At 49.6% G+C, this 24,002-nt stretch overlaps 2 protein-coding genes across 10 annotated transcripts; both read left to right on the top strand.

The window, feature by feature from the left end:
* The first annotated feature begins 300 nt into the window (after positions 1-300).
* LOC140110293 (SAYSvFN domain-containing protein 1-like) lies at positions 301-24,002 on the top strand. Of its 6 annotated transcripts, none has more exons than XM_072132145.1 (3): positions 301-324; positions 22,487-22,710; positions 23,388-24,002. In XM_072132145.1, the coding sequence occupies exons 2-3, from the start codon at positions 22,492-22,494 to the stop codon at positions 23,694-23,696; spliced, it is 528 nt and encodes a 175-aa protein (XP_071988246.1). In that variant the 5' UTR covers positions 301-324; positions 22,487-22,491; the 3' UTR covers positions 23,697-24,002. The 6 variants fall into 6 exon arrangements, with proteins under 6 accessions (XP_071988246.1, XP_071988241.1, XP_071988242.1 ...); XM_072132140.1 differs by lacking the exon at positions 301-324 and adding an exon at positions 14,444-14,538 and having other exon boundaries at positions 23,388-23,988; XM_072132141.1 differs by lacking the exon at positions 301-324 and adding an exon at positions 14,460-14,576 and having other exon boundaries at positions 23,388-24,001.
* On the top strand, positions 14,438-18,421 carry LOC140110292 (cleavage stimulation factor subunit 2-like). 4 transcript variants are annotated; one of them, XM_072132136.1, is made up of 2 exons: positions 14,438-14,538; positions 16,869-18,421. In XM_072132136.1, the coding sequence occupies exon 2, from the start codon at positions 16,917-16,919 to the stop codon at positions 18,321-18,323; it is 1,407 nt and encodes a 468-aa protein (XP_071988237.1). In that variant the 5' UTR covers positions 14,438-14,538; positions 16,869-16,916; the 3' UTR covers positions 18,324-18,421. The 4 variants fall into 4 exon arrangements, with proteins under 4 accessions (XP_071988237.1, XP_071988238.1, XP_071988239.1 ...); XM_072132137.1 differs by having other exon boundaries at positions 14,448-14,576; XM_072132138.1 differs by having other exon boundaries at positions 14,496-14,614.

The following is a 24,002-nucleotide window of genomic DNA, read 5'->3' as shown; positions in this document are numbered from 1 at the left end:
GCCGAGACCCCTAATTTTACCACCAAAAACAGGGAAAACATATTGACTCGAGTATAAGCTGAGGGTGTAGTATACAGTCTGCCTCCAGTATGCCAAGCTAATTTTAAAAAAAATAAACTTAATACTCAAAGTCCGACAATACTCACCTTTGATACTCGGCACGGCTCCCAGTCCTCAGCGGCGGCTTCTCTTTTCTTTCTTCACTAGCCAGCGGGCGCACACTATGATGTGGCGCCCGCCGGCAGATCGCATGGACACAACTGCCGGCTAGTGAAGAAAGCGGAGAGAAGCGGAAGCCGCCGCTGAGGATCCGGGTGCCGCAGGGTGACTATTCATTTTTTTTTTTTTTAATTGACTCGTGTATAAGCCAAGGTGAGGTTTTTCAGCACATTTTTGTACTGAAAAACTCGCTTATACATGAATTTATACAGTACATGTAAAAGATCTACAGGATGTAACTGAGGATCAGTACAGGATAAGTAATGATAACTTTAAAGTGTAGTAGAGAATGTTATTTGCATAAAGCTGCCTAACACTTTCACATATTTTACTAAGAATAAAGAGAGTAACAGGGAAAACGCTGTAGGAAGTGCATCCTGTTTTCCAGTTAATGATTACAACCTCTTTCAATACAAAGATATTACTGTAAGTACAAGTCATATCGCTGGGCTATATTAGGAGCAATGAGATGCAGCGTTATCACCATTATTGGGGTAGCAGCAAAATTATAATTCATCAATTTACTGAGGAGGGAAAAGATGAATGACAGCTGTGGGAGTATAATTGCTGCATTCGCTGTGATTGTGGGGAGAGTAGTGACAGTATACAGCACAGAGATGTCACTGTGACACTGGAAGGGTAGCTGTGCACTGCCATTCCTTGCATCATAGGAGTAGCCATCTGCAGGGGCTCCCTGTATCATGTCTGTGAGTGATGGAGCGACTGCTGCACTTGTGCCACTACCCCAATGCTATAGGCACAACAATCTTCCACTCATGTCTCCAGGACTTCTACGGGCCTGAACCTATTCTCTGGATTGCTCTACCTAGTAATACTAAAGCAATACACAACTTCAAATGTGCCCTAAGACTCATCCAGAAGGTCAATCACAATCTCTACCTGCAGGTAACATTCACACTTTTCACAAGCCTCTCCTCCAGCCTGTGTAATGTCTCTAATCCAAATTATTAGCACAGCGAATTGTGACTGAACCCTTCCCCAAGATCTCTGTACATATAGATGGCGGCTGGTGACGGATCATGTACCATGGACTCTGTACATATAGATGGCTGCTGGTGATGGATCATGTACCATGGACTCTGTACATATAGATGGCGGCCGGTGATGGATCATGTACCATGGACTCTGTATATATATAGATGGCGGCTGGTGATGGATCATGTACCATGGACTCTGTATATATATAGATGGCGGCTGGTGATGGATCATGTACCATGGACTCTGTATATATATAGATGGCGGCTGGTGATGGATCATGTACCATGGACTCTGTACATATAGATGGCATCTGGTGATGGATCATGTACCATGGACTCTGTACATATAGATGGCGGCTGGTGATGTATCATGTACTATGGACTCTGTACATATAGATGGTAGCTGGTGATGGATCATGTACCATGGACTCTGTATATATATAGATGGCGGCTGGTGATGTATCATGTACCATGGACTCTGTACATATAGATGGCGGCTGGTGATGGATCATGTACCATGGACTCTGTACATATAGATGGAGGCTGGTGATGGATCATGTACCATGGACTCTGTACATATAGATGGCGGCTGGTGATAGATCATGTACCATGGACTCTGTACATATATATGGAGGCTGGTGATAGATCATGTACCATGGACTCTGTACATATAGATGGAGGCTGGTGATGGATCATGTACCATGGACTCTGTACATATAGATGGCGGCTGGTGATGGATCATGTACCATGGACTCTGTACATATAGATGGTGGCTGGTGATGTATCATGTACTATGGACTCTGTACATATAGATGGCGGCTGGTGATGGATCATGTACCATGGACTCTGTACATATAGATGGCGGCTGGTGATGTATCATGTACTATGGACTCTGTACATATAGATGGTGGCTGGTGATGGATCATGTACCATGGACTCTGTACATATAGATGGCGGCCGGTGATGGATCATGTACCATGGACTCTGTACATATAGATGGCGGCCGGTGATGGATCATGTACCATGGACTCTGTACATATAGATGGCGGCTGGTGATGTATCATGTACTATGGACTCTGTACATATAGATGGTAGCTGGTGATGGATCATGTACCATGGACTCTGTACATATAGATGGTGGCTGGTGATGTATCATGTACTATGGACTCTGTACATATAGATGGTAGCTGGTGATGGATCATGTACCATGGACTCTGTACATATAGATGGCGGCTGGTGATGGATCATGTACCATGGACTCTGTACATATAGATGGTGGCAGGTGATGGATCATGTACCATGGACTCTGTACATATAGATGGCAGCTGGTGATGGATCATGTACCATGGACTCTGTACATATAGATGGCGGCTGGTGATAGATCATGTACCATGGACTCTGTACATATAGATGGCGGCTGGTGATAGATCATGTACCATGGACTCTGTACATATAGATGGCGGCTGGTGATGGATCATGTACCATGGACTCTGTACATATAGATGGCGGCTGGTAATAGATCATGTACCATGGACTCTGTACATATAGATGGCGGCTGGTGATGGATCATGTACCATGGACTCTGTACATATAGATGGTGGCTGGTGATGTATCATGTGCCATGGACTCTGTACATATAGATGGCGGCTGGTAATAGATCATGCACCATGGACTCTGTACATATAGATGGCGGCTGGTGATGGATCATGCACCATGGACTCTGTACATATAGATGGCGGCTGGTGATGGATCATGTACCATGGACTCTGTACATATAGATGGCGGCTGGTGATGGATCATGTACCATGGGCTCTGTACATATAGATGGCGGCTGGTGATGGATCATGTACCATGGGCTCTGTACATATAGATGGCGGCTGGAGATGGATCATGTACCATGGACTCTGTACATATAGATGGAGGCTGGTGATGGATCATGTACCATGGACTCTGTATATATATAGATGGCGGCTGGTGATGGATCATGCACCATGGACTCTGTACATATAGATGGCTGCTGGTGATGGATCATGCACCATGGACTCTGTACATATAGATGGCGGCTGGTGATGGATCATGTACCATGGGCTCTGTACATATAGATGGCGGCTGGTGATGGATCATGTACCATGGACTCTGTACATATAGATGGAGGCTGGTGATGGATCATGCACCATGGACTCTGTACATATAGATGGCATCTGGTGATGGATCATGCACCATGGACTCTGTACATATAGATGGAGGCTGGTGATGGATCATGTACCATGGACTCTGTACATATAGATGGCGGCTGGTGATGGATCATGTACCATGGACTCTGTACATATAGATGGTGGCTGGTGATGGATCATGTACCATGGACTCTGTACATATAGATGGAGGCTGGTGATGGATCATGTACCATGGACTCTGTACATATAGATGGAGGCTGGTGATGGATCATGTACCATGGACTCTGTACATATAGATGGTGGCTGGTGATGGATCATGTACCATGGACTCTGTACATATAGATGACGGCCGGTGATGGATCATGTACCATGGACTCTGTACATATAGATGGCGGCCGGTGATGGATCATGTACCATGGACTCTGTACATATAGATGGCATCTGGTGATGGATCATGTACCATGGACTCTGTACATATAGATGTTGGCTGGTGATGGATCATGTACCATGGACTCTGTACATATAGATGGCGGCTGGTGATGGATCATGTACCATGGACTCTGTACATATAGATGGCATCTGGTGATGGATCATGTACCATGGACTCTGTACATATAGATGGCATCTGGTGATGGATCATGTACCATGGACTCTGTACATATAGATGGCGGCTGGTGATGGATCATGTACCATGGACTCTGTACATATAGATGGCATCTGGTGATGGATCATGTACCATGGACTCTGTACATATAGATGGCGGCTGGTGATGGATCATGTACCATGGACTCTGTACATATAGATGGAGGCTGGTGATGGATCATGTACCATGGACTCTGTACATATAGATGGCATCTGGTGATGGATCATGTACCATGGACTCTGTACATATAGATGGCGGCTGGTGATGGATCATGTACCATAGACTCTGTACATATAGATGGCGGCTGGTGATGGATCATGTACCATGGACTCTGTACATATAGATGGAGGCTGGTGATGGATCATGTACCATGGACTCTGTACATATAGATGGTGGCTGGTGATGGATCATGTACCATGGACTCTGTACATATAGATGGACGCTGGTGATGGATCATGCACCATGGACTCTGTACATATAGATGGCGGCCGGTGATGGATCATGTACCATGGACTCTGTACATATAGATGGCATCTGGTGATGGATCATGTACCATGGACTCTGTACATATAGATGGCATCTGGTGATGGATCATGTACCATGGACTCTGTACATATAGATGGTGGCTGGTGATGTATCATGTACCATGGACTCTGTACATATAGATGGACGCTGGTGATGGATCATGTACCATGGACTCTGTACATATAGATGGCGGCTGGTGATAGATCATGTACCATGGACTCTGTACATATAGATGGAGGCTGGTGATGGATCATGTACCATGGACTCTGTACATATAGATGGCATCTGGTGATGGATCATGCACCATGGACTCTGTACATATAGATGGCGGCTGGTGACGGATCATGTACCATGGACTCTGTACATATAGATGGAGGCTGGTGATGGATCATGCACCATGGACTCTGTACATATAGATGGCGGCTGGTGACGGATCATGTACCATGGACTCTGTACATATAGATGGAGGCTGGTGATGGATCATGCACCATGGACTCTGTACATATAGATGGCGGCTGGTGATAGATCATGTACCATGGACTCTGTACATATAGATGGAGGCTGGTGATGGATCATGTACCATGGACTCTGTACATATAGATGGCATCTGGTGATGGATCATGCACCATGGACTCTGTACATATAGATGGCGGCTGGTGACGGATCATGTACCATGGACTCTGTACATATAGATGGCGGCTGGTGATGGATCATGCACCATGGACTCTGTACATATAGATGGCGGCTGGTGACGGATCATGTACCATGGACTCTGTACATATAGATGGAGGCTGGTGATGGATCATGTACCATGGACTCTGTACATATAGATGGCATCTGGTGATGGATCATGTACCATGGACTCTGTACATATAGATGGAGGCTGGTGATGGATCATGTACCATGGACTCTGTACATATAGATGGCATCTGGTGATGGATCATGTACCATGGACTCTGTACATATAGATGGACGCTGGTGATGGATCATGCACCATGGACTCTGTACATATAGATGGCGGCCGGTGATGGATCATGTACCATGGACTCTGTACATATAGATGGCATCTGGTGATGGATCATGTACCATGGACTCTGTACATATAGATGGCATCTGGTGATGGATCATGTACCATGGACTCTGTACATATAGATGGTGGCTGGTGATGTATCATGTACCATGGACTCTGTACATATAGATGGACGCTGGTGATGGATCATGTACCATGGACTCTGTACATATAGATGGCGGCTGGTGATAGATCATGTACCATGGACTCTGTACATATAGATGGAGGCTGGTGATGGATCATGTACCATGGACTCTGTACATATAGATGGCATCTGGTGATGGATCATGCACCATGGACTCTGTACATATAGATGGCGGCTGGTGACGGATCATGTACCATGGACTCTGTACATATAGATGGAGGCTGGTGATGGATCATGCACCATGGACTCTGTACATATAGATGGCGGCTGGTGACGGATCATGTACCATGGACTCTGTACATATAGATGGAGGCTGGTGATGGATCATGCACCATGGACTCTGTACATATAGATGGCGGCTGGTGATAGATCATGTACCATGGACTCTGTACATATAGATGGAGGCTGGTGATGGATCATGTACCATGGACTCTGTACATATAGATGGCATCTGGTGATGGATCATGCACCATGGACTCTGTACATATAGATGGCGGCTGGTGACGGATCATGTACCATGGACTCTGTACATATAGATGGCGGCTGGTGATGGATCATGCACCATGGACTCTGTACATATAGATGGCGGCTGGTGACGGATCATGTACCATGGACTCTGTACATATAGATGGAGGCTGGTGATGGATCATGTACCATGGACTCTGTACATATAGATGGCATCTGGTGATGGATCATGTACCATGGACTCTGTACATATAGATGGAGGCTGGTGATGGATCATGTACCATGGACTCTGTACATATAGATGGCATCTGGTGATGGATCATGTACCATGGGCTCTGTACATATAGATGGCTGCTGGTGATGGATCATGTACCATGGACTCTGTACATATAGATGGCATCTGGTGATGGATCATGTACCATGGACTCTGTGCATATAGATGGTGGCAGGTCATGGATGATACACCATGGACTCTGTACATATAGATGGCGGCTGGTGATGGATCATGTACCATGGACTCTGTACATATAGATGGTGGCAGGTGATGGATCATACACCATGGACTCTGTACATATAGATGGTGGCTGGTGATGTATCATGTACCATGGACTCTGTACATATAGATGGCGGCTGGTGATGGATCATGTACCATGGACTCTGTACATATAGATGGAGGCTGGTGCTGGATAATGTACCATGGACTCTGTACATATAGATGGAGGCTGGTGCTGGATAATGTACCATGGACTCTGTACATATAGATGGAGGCTGGTGCTGGATAATGTACCATGGACTCTGTACATATAGATGGTGGCCGGTGATGGATCATGTACCATGGACTCTGTACATATATATGGAGGCTGGTGATGGATCATGTACCATGGACTCTGTACATATATATGGAGGCTGGTGATGGATCATGTACCATGGACTCTGTACATATATATGGAGGCTGGTGATGGATCATGTACCATGGACTCTGTACATATAGATGGTGGCAGGTCATGGATGATACACCATGGACTCTGTACATATAGATGGCGGCTGGTGATGGATCATGGACTCTGTACATATAGATGGTGGCAGGTCATGGATGATACACCATGGACTCTGTACATATAGATGGTGGCAGGTCATGGATGATACACCATGGACTCTGTACATATAGATGGTGGCAGGTCATGGATGATACACCATGGACTCTGTACATATAGATGGTGGCAGGTCATGGATGATACACCATGGACTCTGTACATATAGATGGTGGCAGGTCATGGATGATACACCATGGACTCTGTACATAATTCCCATGTCAAATGCCTAAAATCAGCTGTGGGTTTGCAATTGTAGGCAAGTTCATGATTGCTTGACCACGGCCACATTTTTTAGAAATGCCAGGACCTGGCCTTGCACTGTTATCAGTAAATCAGCCTCAGGGAAAGTCTTGTGTAACTCATGGAGTACCAGGAGACCCCATCATACTGATTATACATCTCCTCTATATGTTTTATTAGGTTCCTGAAGACAAGATGTTACATGGACGGTTAATCTGTATATATTGGCGCAGATGCTCGTGTGTACGAGCCTTCGATAACATTCAGCATATAAGTGGCAGGGCTTATGTGCAGCTCGGCGCTGGGGTTATTGGTCACAGTTCACTGCAGTTTAAAATGCGGCATGGAAAGAAGTCCAAATAAACATTGAGAAGAGCTCTGCGGTGTCCTCAGGGCTGCGGGATAGTGTGTCTTGTACTGGATGTGGGGATAGTCAGTAACATAGCGCCATCTTGTGGCTATGTGGGTGGAGTACAGGTGATCGGGAGCAGAGCGCTGACCAGAGCTGTCCAACTCCTGAATACATTGTGCTATGAACGCAACGCTAGTGGCACGTGTGAACGCGGACCAATGCGATCACATTGTTTGTGGTGTTTTTTTTACACTTTTATCAAGCAAGAGAAAAATTAGCCCTTACAAGCGTTATATCACAGCGGCACTGTTTACAGGTGCGTTATAGTGCCAACAAGAGTAAAAATACATACAATAGTGTACAAAAATAATAATCAAAGTGGTGCACATACGGTCGTCCATCCTGTCTCTATCGCTGCGAGCATCACGAGTGGAATACAGCCAGTAAACAACATATACAATTACATAGTAACAGCGGGTGGATATAGCATCACAATTCATAACTGCACCTAATGCAGATCACAAGAAGGCATCAAGCGAGGAGGACATGGCCGGAGCAGAATATAAGCTTAGGGGTGAGTCGCACCATTTCCACCATACTTTTGTAAATTTCTTGGGGCGTGGTCTATGCAGAAAGACTACCCTTTCATATGGGACTATACCGTTTACAAGGATTGTCCATTGGGAACACCTGGGAGGGCGAGGGTCCATCCAGAGCACCACTGCCTTGGGGGCCATAAACAGCGCCTCGCGGAGGAAGATTAATAAATACGAATAAACATATGGCGGGCGTTAGATCAAATGGTGACTCAGAGTGTCCATTACCTCCCTCCAAAAAAAGTTTGGAGGAATGGTCAAGCCCAGATCATGTGCCAAAAAGTGGCTGGCACACAATTACACCTATGGCAGCTGAGAGAGGGGATACGACCCATTTTGTGCAGCCGTATCGGGGTCAGGTAGCTTTGATGAACCTTATAGAATTGAATAAGTTTGTCATTAATAGAGGGAGATACATAACAGTACGACTCAGGTAACTCAGCGAAGTGTCCTCCTCGCTTAAGGTGGAGATCAGTGTCCTCCATTCCGCTAATGCCTCACCCTGATTGGAATAGGCTTTGGCCGGGATGAGGTGAGAGTAGATTGTAGATATTAAACCTGCTGGTCCCTGAGATCTTACTACGCCTATGAATGGACATGAGGAGAAGGAGTGGTCAGAGGCTGTTGGTAATTGTGTGGCATGCGAGCCTTAGGTGGAAGTATCCGTATAAGTCGTGCTTATGGAGTTGGTGCTTTGTAGATAACTGCTCAAAAGGACATAAAAACATTCTCCTGCGTAACATCACTTATTGTGCATATCCCACGGGCACGCTATAATGGTGGGCTAACCTCTTGGGAGAAATGAGGGAGACCAGGGTTATTCCACAGAGCTGACTCCAGGGGGTGTAATGAGGCGGGGGCTTCTCGCTAAGTTATCCTGGCCACCCTACGTATCTGGAGAAGCTTCATGCTGAAGCAGCGTGGCGCATACAGAAGGTGCCACAGATGCTCTGACTCTCCCCCCACCCATGAGCCCAGATGTTTCAATTGCCCTGCCAGATCGCACAAGTAAATATCTGGAAGTGCCATACCTGCCAGGGATTTTGGACGTTGTAGGTTCGTTAATTGTAGCTTAGAGCGGCCCGACCCCCATATAAAAGGGAATCAGTAAAGAGTCAATGGCCTTAAAAAAGACTTACGAATGGGAACAAAAATATTAGAGGTCACCTAGAGACACTTCGGTTTTACCACCATTTCGGTGAGGTTTATGCGTCCCGCCACCGACAGAGGGAGTTTGGGCCAAATCTCAAATGTGGATTTAAAAGTGTGGAATCAATGACCATATATTCCTATCCAACATCTCTGCTGGTGATGTGGATATATGGATCCCAAGGTACTTGAAATTAGACACCTTTTCTAGTGCCTGACTGGCTGTCGATAACCCCGAGGCCTGTCTATCCTGCAAATACATAACACACAACTTTGTCCAATTTATAGACAAGCCTGAAAAGCTCCCATATTCATTATAAGCTCCCCTGCTCTATTCAGGGATCTCTCTGGGTCTGACAGAAAGATAAGGAGATCATCTGCGTAAAGCCCCAGCCTCCCCTCACGCGCCCTGTACGTAATGCCCTTATACAGCAGATCAGCACAAAGAATCACTGCCAGTGCAAAAAGGAACAGAGAAAGCGGACACCCGGCGGGTACCCCGCGCCAATAGAAACTGTTCAGAGCAGGACCCCAGTCAGAGGAATACTGGCCCTGGTATAAAACGGATACCCATTTTTGGAAAACTAGACCAAACCCCATTAGGCGAAGGACCCCCTGCAGAAATGGACGCAGCCAAGGCCCAATCCTCACCCCCATCCAATCCTATCTGCATCATCACCTGCACCCTAAGAAGATTGTCCATGGTGCTGCGCCCAGGAATAAACCCGGACTGATCCCTACGGACACAGATGCCACCACCTGGTTCAAGCGTTTCACCAGAACCCTAGTACGAATATTGTAATCTGCGGAAAGCAGTGAGATTGGGCGGTAGGATCCTTGTCTGGCTTTGGGAACTACAGGTGGCATATTCCATGATATTTTCAGCACGCCTACGAGTGGTGTACGAAGATCGCACCATAACTGGCTGAACACCAGGAAAAGACCACCACGACGCTAGACTCGTGCATTATCTGGAACTTTGCTATAGTACATGACTGTGATGTGATAAGTACCCACCTGAGCATTTATCTGCAATGTTTCTATCCCCTCTCCTATATTATACATTACTACCATATGTTTCTGGCTGTCCATGAGGCCTCCGAGGCCTAGTGTTGTCAGGCCTCTACATGTTAAGGGAGCCACGTTTAGCTTTGTATTTGACAGCAGGATATCTGCAGGATTAGCTGGTTATCGCTGGGTGAGCACGGATCTCTCCTTACAAGCGACTGCTGTTGTCGGCCGCTTAGCCAGGCAACCCCCCCCCCCCGTTAACATTGTGTTTTGATGCATTTTGAACACTATACATTGTTGTATTGCGTTTCAAAACACATAACGTAAATGACGCGTGTGTGTACACTTTGTGCATTTCATTGGGAGAAAGTCCTCCCCAAATAAATATTCATTTAGACCAAAACGCTTCAGTTTGTTAAGTTGCAAAACATGTTTTCCCTTTTAACAAGCCTAAAAGTAGCAACTTCCAGGACAAGAGGTCCAATAAACTAAAAGTCTATTCATTTACCTATAAATCTGCAGTGAGAGGGTGAATGTTTTGTATCTCTGGGGTGCTTTGTCTGCCATGAACATTGCTGGGCTTACTCAAGGAGAAGGGAAGGGGTGAGGGGGTAGATGTTGGCAGACACACAAATTGTAGATCAAGCACAGAACTTTGTATTCCAACACATCATATGTGAGCCACAGGACAAGTCCTTGCATATTTCTTACTACGTGCAGACAATTCAGTGATGAAGCGAATTTTCCCACATTATATGTAACTCACCGGGTGATGTGACTGCATCGTCTCTCGTTATCTAGTAGCTAGGCTGACCTGCAGTGACACAACTGCTACAAGTCCCTCACTGCACTCTCACCTCCTAGGAAGAAAAAAGGAAAATCCAACTAGCAATGTATATTACATGTAGTCTGAGCCAAGGCTACCTGCACAGCAACCAGAGCCGCCCGAGGGCAAAGAGACGGCTCACATATGGAGGCAGTAGAAATATAATGGACTGTGGCCAATCAGTGGTTACACAAAATGTATGAAATGTAGGCGAAGGCCTCCTGCAGACAAACACGTTCAGCCCATGGAAACAGAACCATAGGCTGGTCCAATCCCAGGGCCTGAACCCACTGCACAGGATGGAAGCCATACAGAAAACAGCAGTGCCAGTTCTTTAAAAACTACAGACTATACTGTTGCAATGTTTGGCCTGGCAGACGGAGTCCTTGCATCACATTTCTGTCTGACGTTAGGACTCCCATCCTGTGCATTGTGTTCAGTTTGTGGGATCAGACCTGCGTACGGTTCTGTTACCATGAGCTAAACACTTTCATCTGCAGATGGCCTGTAATGGACATGGATCCTTTAATTGGCCATAATCCACGGCTAATAATATATTCCAATCTCTCTGAATGCAATAACTCCTGGTGGTCACCGGTCATGGCCCAGACTGCGGCAACTCATGCACCACTCTTACATCCTCAGGTGTCCACCATCATTTCATTACATTTACAACACAAAAGTATAGTAGAAACAGATAGTGTATCCGGAGCGGAGTCTTAGAGACACATCAGCCCGGGGTCTGGAGGTGTGCCTGATAACACCAGGTCCATACAGCAGGCAAGCCCCCTGTGTGACGTCACACGACCGGGGACATACAACATGCAAGCCCCCTGTGTGACGTCACACGACCGGGGACATACAGCATGCAAGCCCCCTGTGTGACGTCACACGACCGGGGACATACAGCATGCAAGCCCCCTGTGTGACGTCACATGACCGGGGACATACAGCATGCAAGCCCCCTGTGTGACGTCACATGACCGGGGACATACAACATGCAAGCCCCCTGTGTGACGTCACATGACCGGGGACATACAACATGCAAGCCCCCTGTGTGACGTCACATGACCGGGGACATACAACATGCAAGCCCCCTGTGTGACGTCACATGACCGGGGACATACAACATGCAAGCCACCTGTGTGACGTCACATGACCAGGGATATAACGAGCCGCGCACCTGTGTGACGTCACATGATCAGGGATATAACGAGCCGTGCACCTGTGTGACATCACATGACCAGGGATATAACGAGCCGTGCACCTGTGTGACATCACATGACCAGGGATATAACGAGCCGTGCACCTGTGTGACATCACATGACCGGGGATATAACAAGCCGTGCACCTGTGTGACATCACATGACCGGGGATATAAAGAGCCCTGTACCTGTGTGACATCACATGACCAGGGACATAACGAGCCGTGCACCTGTGTGACTTCACGTGACCAGGGACATAACGAGCCGTGCACCTGTGTGACATCACATGACCGGGGATATAATGAGCCGTGCACCTGTGTGACATCCCGTGACCAGGGACATAACGAGCCGTGCACCTGTGTGACATCACATGACCGGGGATATAACAAGCCGTGCACCTGTGTGACATCACATGACCGGGGATATAACAAGCCGTGCACCTGTGTGACATCACATGACCGGGGATATGATCACTCGCAGAAAGCGGCACCACCAGGACAGAGAGCCCTTAGACCTGAGATACAATACGGTTGTGTCTGGACTGCGGGTCACGGTGTGAGAGAGGACACAGGAGGTCTCCAGCATGGCGGCTCCTGAGGTAACTGTCCCTGACATACCCCAATGCCTCAGGCTGAGGTAACTGTCCCTGACATACCCCAATGCCTCAGGCTGAGGTAACTGTCCCTGACATACCCCAATGCCTCAGGCTGAGGTAACTGTCCCTGACATACCCCAATGCCTCAGGCTGAGGTAACTGCCCCTGACATACCCCAATGCCTCAGGCTGAGGTAACTGACCCTGACATACCCCAATGCCTCAGGCTGAGGTAACTGACCCTGACATACCCCAATGCCTCAGGCTGAGGTAACTGCCCCTGACATACCCCAATGCCTCAGGCTGAGGTAACTGTCCTGACATACCCCCAACGCCTCCGGCTGAGGCAGCTGTCCCTGACATACCCCCAATGCCTCAGGCTGAGGTAACTGTCCCTGACATACCCCAATGCCTCAGGCTGAGGTAACTGTCCCTGACATACCCCAATGCCTCAGGCTGAGGTAACTGCCCCTGACATACCCCAATGCCTCAGGCTGAGGTAACTGACCCTGACATACCCCAATGCCTCAGGCTGAGGTAACTGACCCTGACATACCCCAATGCCTCAGGCTGAGGTAACTGCCCCTGACATACCCCAATGCCTCAGGCTGAGGTAACTGTCCCTGACATACCCCAATGCCTCAGGCTGAGGTAACTGTCCCTGACATACCCCAATGCCTCAGGCTGAGGTAACTGACCCTGACATACCCCAATGCCTCAGGCTGAGGTAACTGTCCCTGACATACCCCAATGCCTCAGGCTGAGGTAACTGTCCCTGACATACCCCAATGCCTCAGGCTGAGGTAACTGTCCCTGACATACCCCTATGCCTCAGGCTGCGGTAACTGTCCCTGACATACCCCCAATGCCTCAGGCTGAGGTAACTGTCCCTGACATACCCCAATGCCTCAGGCTGAGGTAACTGTCCCTGACATACCCCAATGCCTCAGGCTGAGGTAACTGTCCCTGACATACCCCAATGCCTCAGGCTGAGGTAACTGTCCCTGACATACCCCAATGCCTCGGGTACACAGCGCATCCATACGCCTCAGGCACAGCTAGCGCCTCACCTCACATCTCCCGCCTTCCCCAATATTTATACTGCAATAGTCACGTGACCACAGTCTCCAGCCAATCACAGAGGGCACGCTCCCGCTGATGACGTCAGTAGTCGCTAAGCGGATGTGGCAGTGGCGGTAGGCGGAAGTCGTGGCGGGTGTCGCGCAGCAGCGGGTGAGTGCTGACAGAACGCCTGGCGGGGGGAGTAGCGGGTGAGTCCTGACAGAACGCCCGGCGGGGGGAGTAGCGGGTGAGTGCTGACAGAACGCCCGGCGGGGGGAGTAGCGGGTGAGTGCTGACAGAACGCCCGGCGGGGGGAGTAGCGGGTGAGTGCTGACAGAACGCCTGGCGGGTGTGTGGAGGCGCCGCTTATCAGTCGGTAACTGCTCCCGCCATCATGTTTACTGAGCGTGTATCTAATCCCACCATGTGTGATACTGTCTGCTGAGCTGCATGTATCTAATCCCGCCATGTGTGATACTGTCTCCTGAGCTACGTGTATCTCGTCCCGCCATGTGTGATACAGTCTGCTGAGCGGCGTGTATCTCATCCCACCATGTGTGATAGTCTGCTGAGCTGCGTGTATCTAATCCCGCCATGTGTGATACAGTCTGCTGAGCTGTATCTCATCCCGTTATGTGTGATACAGTCTGCTGAGCTGTGTGTATCTCATCCCGCCATGTGTGATAGTCTGCTGAGCTGCGTGTATCTCATCCCGTTATGTGTGATACAGTCTGCTGAGCTGCGTGTATCTCATCCCGTTATGTGTGATACAGTCTGCTGAGCTGCGTGTATCTCATCCCGTTATGTGTGATACAGTCTGCTGAGCTGCGTGTATCTCATCCCGTTATGTGTGATACAGTCTGCTGAGCTGCGTGTATCTCATCCCGTTATGTGTGATACAGTCTGCTGAGCTGCGTGTATCTCATCCCGTTATGTGTGATACAGTCTGCTGAGCTGCGTGTATCTCATCCCGTTTTGTGTGATACTGTCTGCTGAGCTGCGTGTATCTAATCCCGCCATGTGTGATACAGTCTGCTGAGCGGCGTGTATCTCGTCCCGCCATGTGTGATACAGTCTGCTGAGCTGCGTGTATCTCATCCCGTTTTGTGTGATACTGTCTGCTGAGCTGCGTGTATCTAATCCCGCCATGTGTGATACAGTCTGCTGAGCTGCGTGTATCTCGTCCCACCATGTGTGATACAGTCTGCTGAGCTGTGTATCTCATCCCACCATGTGTGATAGTCTGCTGAGCTGCGTGTATCTCATCCCGTTATGTGTGATACAGTCTGCTGAGCTGCGTGTATCTCATCCCGTTATGTGTGATACAGTCTGCTGAGCTGCGTGTATCTCATCCCGTTATGTGTGATACAGTCTGCTGAGCTGCGTGTATCTCATCCCGTTATGTGTGATACAGTCTGCTGAGCTGCGTGTATCTCATCCCGTTTTGTGTGATACTGTCTGCTGAGCTGCGTGTATCTAATCCCGCCATGTGTGATACAGTCTGCTGAGCTGCGTGTATCTCGTCCCACCATGTGTGATACAGTCTGCTGAGCTGTGTATCTCATCCCGCCATGTATGATACTGTCTGCTGAGCTGCGTGTATCTCGTCCCACCATGTGTGATACTGTCTGCTGAGCTGCGTGTATCTAATCCCACCATGTGTGATAGTCTGCTGAGCGGCGTGTATCTCGTCCCGCCATGTGTGATGCGGTCTGCTGAGCTGCGTGTATCTCATCCCGCCATGTGTGATGCGGTCTGCTGAGCTGCGTGTATCTCATCCCGCCATGTGTGATACTGTCTGCTGAGCGGCGTGTATCTCGTCCCGCCATGTGTGATACAGTCTGCTGAGCTGCGTGTATCTCGTCCCACCATGTGTGATGCGGTCTGCTGAGCTGCGTGTATCTCATCCCACCATGTGTGATACTGTCTGCTGAGCTGCGTGTATCTCGTCCCGCCATGTGTGATACAGTCTACAGTCCCATCACATCTTGTGTGATACAGTCTGCCTTCTGTATCTAAGCCCTTTGTGATACAGCGCAGTGGTGCTTCGCCGTCTTTGCCAGTTGCTCGGTAGATGTAGGGCTGTGGCTCTTTCCCTCCGGTCCTAGTCCGATCAGAGTCGTGTGCAGCCAATCAGAGGCCTCGGCCATCACATGTGACGTCATAAGGTCTTGTACATAGAAAAACCTTTCATCCCCAGATTCTGGTAAATCTTTAGTGTTCAGATGTCCTGGAGCAGAGTAGCTATAGATGTGGTGTCCGGAGATTCTGGCTCCTCCCATACTGGGGCAGGGGCAGAGTGAACATGGCCTTAGGGTGGGCTCCCGCTCCCCCAGTCTGCTGGGGGTATCCCTTACCACTGGTCGCTCTCCATTACTTGGTTACTCTTTCCATATTTTGGGGAGGGGGGAGTTCCGGTTCTGAGTCGGACTGAGCTTTTCTCATAGTGAAATTTCTGGGTCTGAGCTTTTCCTGGTACTGATGAGATATTTTCCACACAGATCTAAGATCTCATCCACGGAGGAGGCAGCGAGAACAAGCGGTGAGAGATGGCAGGACTAAACGTGCGGGATCCTGCGTTGGATCGGTCCCTGCGCTCGGTTTTTGTTGGGAACATCCCGTATGAAGCCACGGAGGAGCAGCTGAAGGACATCTTCTCTGAGGTGGGACCTGTGGTCAGCTTTCGCCTGGTGTATGATCGTGAAACCGGGAAACCTAAAGGCTATGGCTTCTGTGAGTATCAGGACCAGGAGACGGCACTCAGCGCTATGCGCAATCTGAATGGCCGGGAGTTTAGCGGCAGAGCCCTGCGGGTAGATAACGCAGCCAGCGAGAAGAACAAGGAGGAGCTGAAGAGTCTGGGCACCGGGGCGCCTGTCATTGAGTCTCCCTATGGGGATCCGGTGCCCCCCGAGGAAGCTCCAGAGTCTATAAGTCGAGCTGTTGCAAGTCTTCCTCCTGAACAGATGTATGAACTCATGAAACAAATGAAGTTATGTGTGCAGAACAGTCCCCAAGAAGCCCGAAATATGCTCCTACAGAACCCACAGCTGGCATATGCCCTTCTTCAGGCTCAGGTGGTCATGAGGATTGTGGACCCGGAAATCGCTATGAAAATCCTTCATCGCCCCACTATTGTACCACCAATATTACAAGGGAACCAACAGGCAGGTCCAGGGCCTAGTGTTCCTCTCACTCAAGGGAATGCCCCAGGCGGGCCGCCGGCGCCTGTGGGTGGCATGCACGTGAATGGTGCTCCACCAATGATGCAGTCACTACCAATGCAGAGTGGAGTCCCAGGTCCCATAAACCCTGCACCGGGACCAATACTTCAAGGTGTACCTATGCCGGATCCTCGAGCCCCTCTGCAACGTGGTCCTCCAGCACCTAATGTCCCACCACGTGGTCTTCTTGGAGATGGCCCCAATGACCCACGTGGGGGAACACTGCTTACTGTAACGAATGATGACCAACCTAACCGTGGCTATTTGCCTCCATCTTTACAAGGTGGAGTACCTTTACATCACGATCGAGGTCCTGCACCCCTTGAAATTAGAGGGGGCCCTATGGGAGAGCCACCTCGACCTATTATTGGAGAATCACGAGGACTCCCTATGATGGATGCACGAGACTCCAGAATGATGGAGCCTCGACCTATGGATGTGAGGGGCTCTGTGCCTGCTCCAGCATCCAGAGGTCCTATTCCTGGAATGCAAGTATCAGGATCCGGAGGTCCTCAGCCACCAAGACAAGTGACAAATGTTCAAGGATCTTCTGGACAAGGCGGCTTCAGCCCTGGACAGAACCAGATCACCCCGCAGGACCATGAGAAGGCTGCGCTGATCATGCAGGTCCTGCAGCTGACCCCAGACCAGATCGCCATGTTACCACCCGAGCAAAGACAGAGCATCCTCATCCTAAAGGAGCAGATCCAGAAATCCACAGGAGGCCCATAAGTCACTGTGTGGATCACCTACCGTCCGTCATGTAGAAACATCCCCATTTTCTGACGTAGTTTTGTTTAGTTTTTGTTAATAAACTTAGTTGAATTTAATCTGATTTTGTCAAACGATTATCTGCAAAAGCGACCATAATGATCCCCCTTGTAGGATAGGATCTCACCATTACACCTTCATGCACAGCTTACTACCGTGTCCACAAAGGCTTCTGTAAACTAAAGCTCCTCATTAACGACTTCTCCAGAATGACTTAGTATCGGCAATGTGAGGGCCCGGTAATAGTTTCCTGTTCCTGCAGATGCCTTGTGTGTAGTAGAGCTATGGGGTCAGTGAGTAATAGCTCAGGATCCTGCATCCTCCTGGGACATTACAGAACGTCTTGGCTTCTTCTATGCCCCTTAGGACTCCCCCATGTTGTATCACAAGGTCCTTACCAGGTTCTATGTCTCCAGTTACTAATATGTTAAGTCCACAGACTTGAACAAATGCAAATAAAACCCCCATTTCTTGTAAGTTACTCTGAAGCCCACCTAGGCTGGGCCAGACAGATTTTTAGGTGGACTTATTGGGTCAGATTGGGATTATTTAATGAAGACATTGGTGGCCAAAAAGAAAGGGTCTCTCCTTAGAGGCTGATAGTGGAGGTTGCACAATGCTGGATGATGGTAAGGGATACTTGTTAGATCAGTGAGTGTCTGACTAGCGGATCCCCCTTATCCACTCCCTGATTGAGATAAAAGTAGGGATCCTTAGCGCCCCCCCATATCAGTAACTCCATAGAGCCGCTCTGGTGACTGTGAGGTGCAGGGCCGCAGTGTCTGAGCCTGTGTCGCTGTAGACATCTGCAGTCATGAAGCCTTTATGTATGTACGGGCTCAGGGCTGTGCGGCCCCCCGGGGTGTGTGTTTAGTGTCTGGGATCAGGTTGGTATCTCTAATGTTCTTCTCTCTGTCTGCGGTTGATGCCGGCACCTGCGAGGATGTGATGATGAGCGCTTAGGAGATATCCAGCTCCATAAAACCTGATGTAAATGCACCAGTAGTTGGCGCGGCCTGGATGGGGCTCGTCTCATCTGCATGTTTACAGCTCGCTGCACCGTCGTATCGTTACTGTATATACCATCACAGCGGGCGATGCTTTATGACGCCCTGCAGGAGAGGCTCACGCTGCACCTGTACACAGCAGCTCATGTCTGTGCGGCGGCTGTTTCCAGTCGGGGGCTTACAGCATGGGGGGGGGGTTATGGCTTTGAAACCTTTTTCTCAGTTTTAATTTTTTACGATTGTCACTGAGAAGTTTTAATTTTTTTTCTTCTTTAAAAAGGAGTTGATGAGTAAAGAAGTATAAAGCTTTTCATGCTGCCTCCTGTGGGCGCCCATCCTGCTAGAACTATGAGGCTAAGGCTGTGTTCACATCTGTGTCAGAGGCTGCCAGGGGTCCCTGCTCATAGACACCGCACAAAGCAGCTAAACTATGGAGGGTGTGAGAATAAGCCCATAATGTGAGGGAGAAGTGATTACTGTGACCTCCACCAGCCAAACTTCTCCTGCGCTGCCCGCAGATCACATACACGACTCACATGACCTTGTGGATGACCTTGAATGACCTCTGAGAGTTGAAGGTGAAACGAATGTGACTTTCTCTTACCTTTTCGATTCATTATGTAAAACTTGCTCCTCTACAATAAGAGGCTTAAAGGGAACCTGTCATGCAGATGAACCTGCTCATAATAAAGGCTTCATTAAACATTCAGAAAAACATTGCCCTTCTCCCTAAATGGTTCCTCTCCGGCCGCAATGTTACAAAAATCAGTTTGTAAACTTATGCAAATCACCTGATGTGAGTCATTCACACATATTAAAATTGACTTGTATTGCCCTGCCTCCTTGTTCCTGATTGACAGGTCTAAGTGCTGTGATATCCTGTTGTATGAAACATTGGGGGTCATTTACTAAGGGCCCGATTCGCGTTTTCCCGACGTGTTACCCGAATATTTCCGATTTGCGCCGATTGTACCTGAATTGCCCCGGGATTTTGGCACACGCGATCGGATTGTGGCTCTGCTACATCATCAGGCACTTACCGTCATGTGACCGGAATGACATCATCTAAGGTCCTGTTACATCAGCAATATCTAGCTCATGTATGTATCTGATCACATGAAATCACAGCAGCCTCTGTGGAGGATGCACCCCCCCCCCCCCTGATGCTACAGAATATAATGTTGATTTATGTGGATGTTGGGAAAACCATTTTAAGCTAAAAGAAGGTTGTGTGTTAGTTGATAGGACCTGATAGGAACATGTCACAAGCTGTGTATCTGAAAATGTGGTGACAGGTTCCCTTTAAATTCACATCAGGTGTTTAATTCATTAATAACACTAATAAATTTCCTGGTTCAATTAGAATTGGTATTTATACAGTCCTCCTTATCATTCTGTTCACACTTTGATTTCATGCGACCAATAAGACATTTACCAATTTATCTGCCGTAACGCGCCATTGTGAGTCTTGAAATGTGATATTCTCAAAAAGGTGTGGATGCCCTATGACCACAAATCACACGGATAAGTGATTTTTTTAAAATTTTTTGTTGCACAGAAATAATGGAGATATCTTGGAGAGCGATATGCATCAGCCACTGGTGTCGCCAGGCGATGCTGTGGTGGGGCTAAGGGGTGGGCAGATGGCTAGGCCAAACAGAAGTGCCCTGCACTGTGTGACTGGTCCAGTGGCAGCCCTTACTACTTGTATAAACTCACTAAGCCAGTCATTGTGCTTCGGCATAATGTCATCTACATGGAGGACAACGCTCCAGCTCATCCAGGTCTCTTCATTAGGGAGGAGCTCCAGGAGAGTGGGAGACAATGCTGTCCTCTCTCCGCAGCCACTCGCATCCTGCTGTCCTCTTTCTATAGCCTCTCACATCCCCTCTTCCCCTCTCCGGTCGCTCTCAGGCCGCTCACGTCCCCTCTCTCTGGCCGATCGCGTCCTCTCTCTCACATCCCCCCGTCCCCTCTCTGGCCGCTCGCGTCCTCTCTCTCTTTCTCTCTGGCCGCTCGCGTCCTCTCTCTCTCTCTTTCTCTGGCCGCTCGCGTCCTCTCTCTCTTTCTCTGGCCGCTCGCGTCCTCTCTCTCTTTCTCTGGCCGCTCGCGTCCTCTCTCTCTTTCTCTGGCCGCTCGCGTCCTCTCTCTCTCTCTCTTTCTCTGGCCGCTCGCGTCCTCTCTCTCTCTCTCTTTCTCTGGCCGCTCGCGTCCTCTCTCTTTCTCTGGCCGCTCGCGTCCTCTCTCTCTCTCTTTCTCTGGCCGCTCGCGTCCTCTCTCTCTTTCTCTGGCCGCTCGCGTCCTCTCTCTCTCTCTTTCTCTTTCTCTCTGGCCGCTCGCGTCGTCTCTCTCTCTCTTTCTCTTTCTCTCTGGCCGCTCGCGTCGTGTCTCTTTCTCTCTGGCCGCTCGCGTCCTTTCTCTCTGGCCGCTCGCGTCCTCTCTCTCTCTCTTTCTCTGGCCGCTCGCGTCCTCTCTCTCTTTCTCTCTAGCCGCTCGCGTCCTTTCTCTCTGGCCGCTCGCGTCCTTTCTCTCTGGCCGCTCGCGTCCTCACTCTCTCTCTGTGGCCGCTCGCGTCCCCCTGTCCTCTCTCTATCCATCTGCTCGCGTCCCCCTGTCCTCTCTCTATCCATCTGCTCGCGTCCCCCTGTCCTCTCTCTATCCATCTGCTCGCGTCCCCCTGTCCTCTCTCTATCCATCTGCTCGCGTCCCCTCTCTCCGGCCCCTCGAGTTCTCTCTGGTCTCTCCCGTCCCCTCGTCCTTTCTCTCTCTCCGGGCCGCTCGCGTCCCCTCGTCCTCTCTCTCCGGTCCCTCACGTCCCCTCGTCCTCTCTCTCCGGTCCCTCACGTCCCCTCGTCCTCTCTCTCCGGTCCCTCACGTCCCCTCGTCCTCTCTCTCCGGTCCCTCACGTCCCCTCGTCCTCTCTCTCCGGTCCCTCACGTCCCCTCGTCCTCTCTCTCCGGTCCCTCACGTCCCCTCGTCCTCTCTCTCCGGTCCCTCACGTCCCCTCGTCCTCTCTCTCCGGTCCCTCACGTCCCCTCGTCCTCTCTTCGTGGTGGTCACATTGTAGGGTTTATTCACATTGATCATTGATTGCCTGCTCTTGTCTCTATAACGCAGGAGCCATGGAGCAGAGGCTGGCAGAATTCAGAGCAAGAAAAGCCAAAATTCAGACGAAACCTGTGGAAAGTAACTCGGGGGAGGGGGGCACCGGCTCCGGGCCAAGGACAAAAACATTGATACAGAAAGCAAAAGACCAAATACTCAGCGCGTGCAACAAGTGGAGAAACCCGGAGCCGGCGGCCCAGGCCATGTCCCAGGCCATGTCCCAGGCCAGGACTGAGGTGAGACATGGACTGCAAGAGGGACCGAGCACCAAAATAGGGACACCACATAAGTAGTGTGAGACTATTCGGCGTATGTAAGGCCACATTCACATGACTGTATGGGGGAATGTATAAACATCCACAAGCGTCCCGGCGGGCTTACGTTCATGTGCATGTAGCCTAAGACTGAGGCTGTGATACTTCCCTCCTAACGTCTCCCTATAATGATCACAGCTGGGGCTATAGTCCATCTACAGGGCCTTCACAGGTAGTCTGGGACACACCCCCTGTCTTCATTGGCTGAGGCTGCCCCTCCTCTGATTATGTATATCTGCAGTTGTATAGGATCCAGTACACACTGAGGCTGGTTCTGTGGATGCTGATATCATGTGACGAGGATCCAGTACACACTGAGGCTGGTTCCGTGGATGCTGATATCATGTGACGAGGATCCAGTACACCCTGAGGCTGGTTCTGTGGGTGGATCCAGTACACCCTGAGGCTGGTTCTGTGGGTGGATCCAGTACACCCTGAGGCTGGTTCTGTGGGTGGATCCAGTACACCCTGAGGCTGGTTCTGTGGGTGGATCCAGTACACCCTGAGGCTGGTTCTGTGGGTGGATCCAGTACACCCTGAGGCTGGTTCTGTGGATCCTGGGACGTTGTATAATGATTTGTTCTCTGTACTCTTTGCAGGTGCTGTCTGTAATGGCAGGCGAGGCTGAGCCCGTGGACTCGTCTATGTGGAAGGTCGTCCTCCTGCTGAAGGTCCTGCTGTGGCTGGCGCTGCTCGGACTCTTTGTAGAACTTGAGTTTGGGCTGGCTTACTTTCTCCTTTCCATGTTCTATTGGTTGTATGAAGGAACTCGTCGGCCGGGCCGGAGGAAGGAGGGGGAGAAGAGCGCATACTCCGTCTTCAACCCCGGCTGTGAGGCCATTCAGGGGACGCTGACTGCAGAGCAATTCGAGAGAGAACTGCAGTACAGACCCCTGGCCGGGACCTAGAGCGCCCCCTAGCAGCAGAAAAAACAGCAAATGCAGCAAATAAATACTTTCAGTGGGAATCCGGCCTAACGTGTGATGAGGAGTGTGGGGGTCCGGTGATGTCCAGAGGGGCTCTGGGTGTAGTATGAGGTCCCCCTTATATCACTACTACTGAGGAGTGTGGGGGTCCCAGTGATGTGCAGAGAGGGGCTCGGAGTGTAGTATGAGGTCCCAATGATGTCCAGAGGGGCTCGGGGTGTAGTATGAGGTCCCCCTTATATCACTACTACTGAGGAGTGTGGGGGTCCCAGAGAGGGGCTCGGGGTG

This window comes from Engystomops pustulosus, unplaced genomic scaffold, assembly GCF_040894005.1.
Source record: "Engystomops pustulosus unplaced genomic scaffold, aEngPut4.maternal MAT_SCAFFOLD_241, whole genome shotgun sequence".
NCBI classification, from domain to species: domain Eukaryota; kingdom Metazoa; phylum Chordata; class Amphibia; order Anura; family Leptodactylidae; genus Engystomops; species Engystomops pustulosus.
The sequence above is the reverse complement of the archived record's forward strand: the minus strand, read 5'-3'. Positions and strand labels throughout refer to the sequence as shown.

Bases quoted from the DNA above. Each gene is read 5' to 3' on its own strand.
- LOC140110292 (XM_072132136.1), top strand. From the start codon at position 16,917: ATGGCAGGACTAAACGTGCGGGATCCTGCGTTGGATCGGTCCCTGCGC.
- LOC140110293 (XM_072132145.1), top strand. From the start codon at position 22,492: ATGGAGCAGAGGCTGGCAGAATTCAGAGCAAGAAAAGCCAAAATTCAG. The intron at 22,711-23,387 runs GTGAGACATGGA...TACTCTTTGCAG, and splicing joins TGTCCCAGGCCAGGACTGAG to GTGCTGTCTGTAATGGCAGG.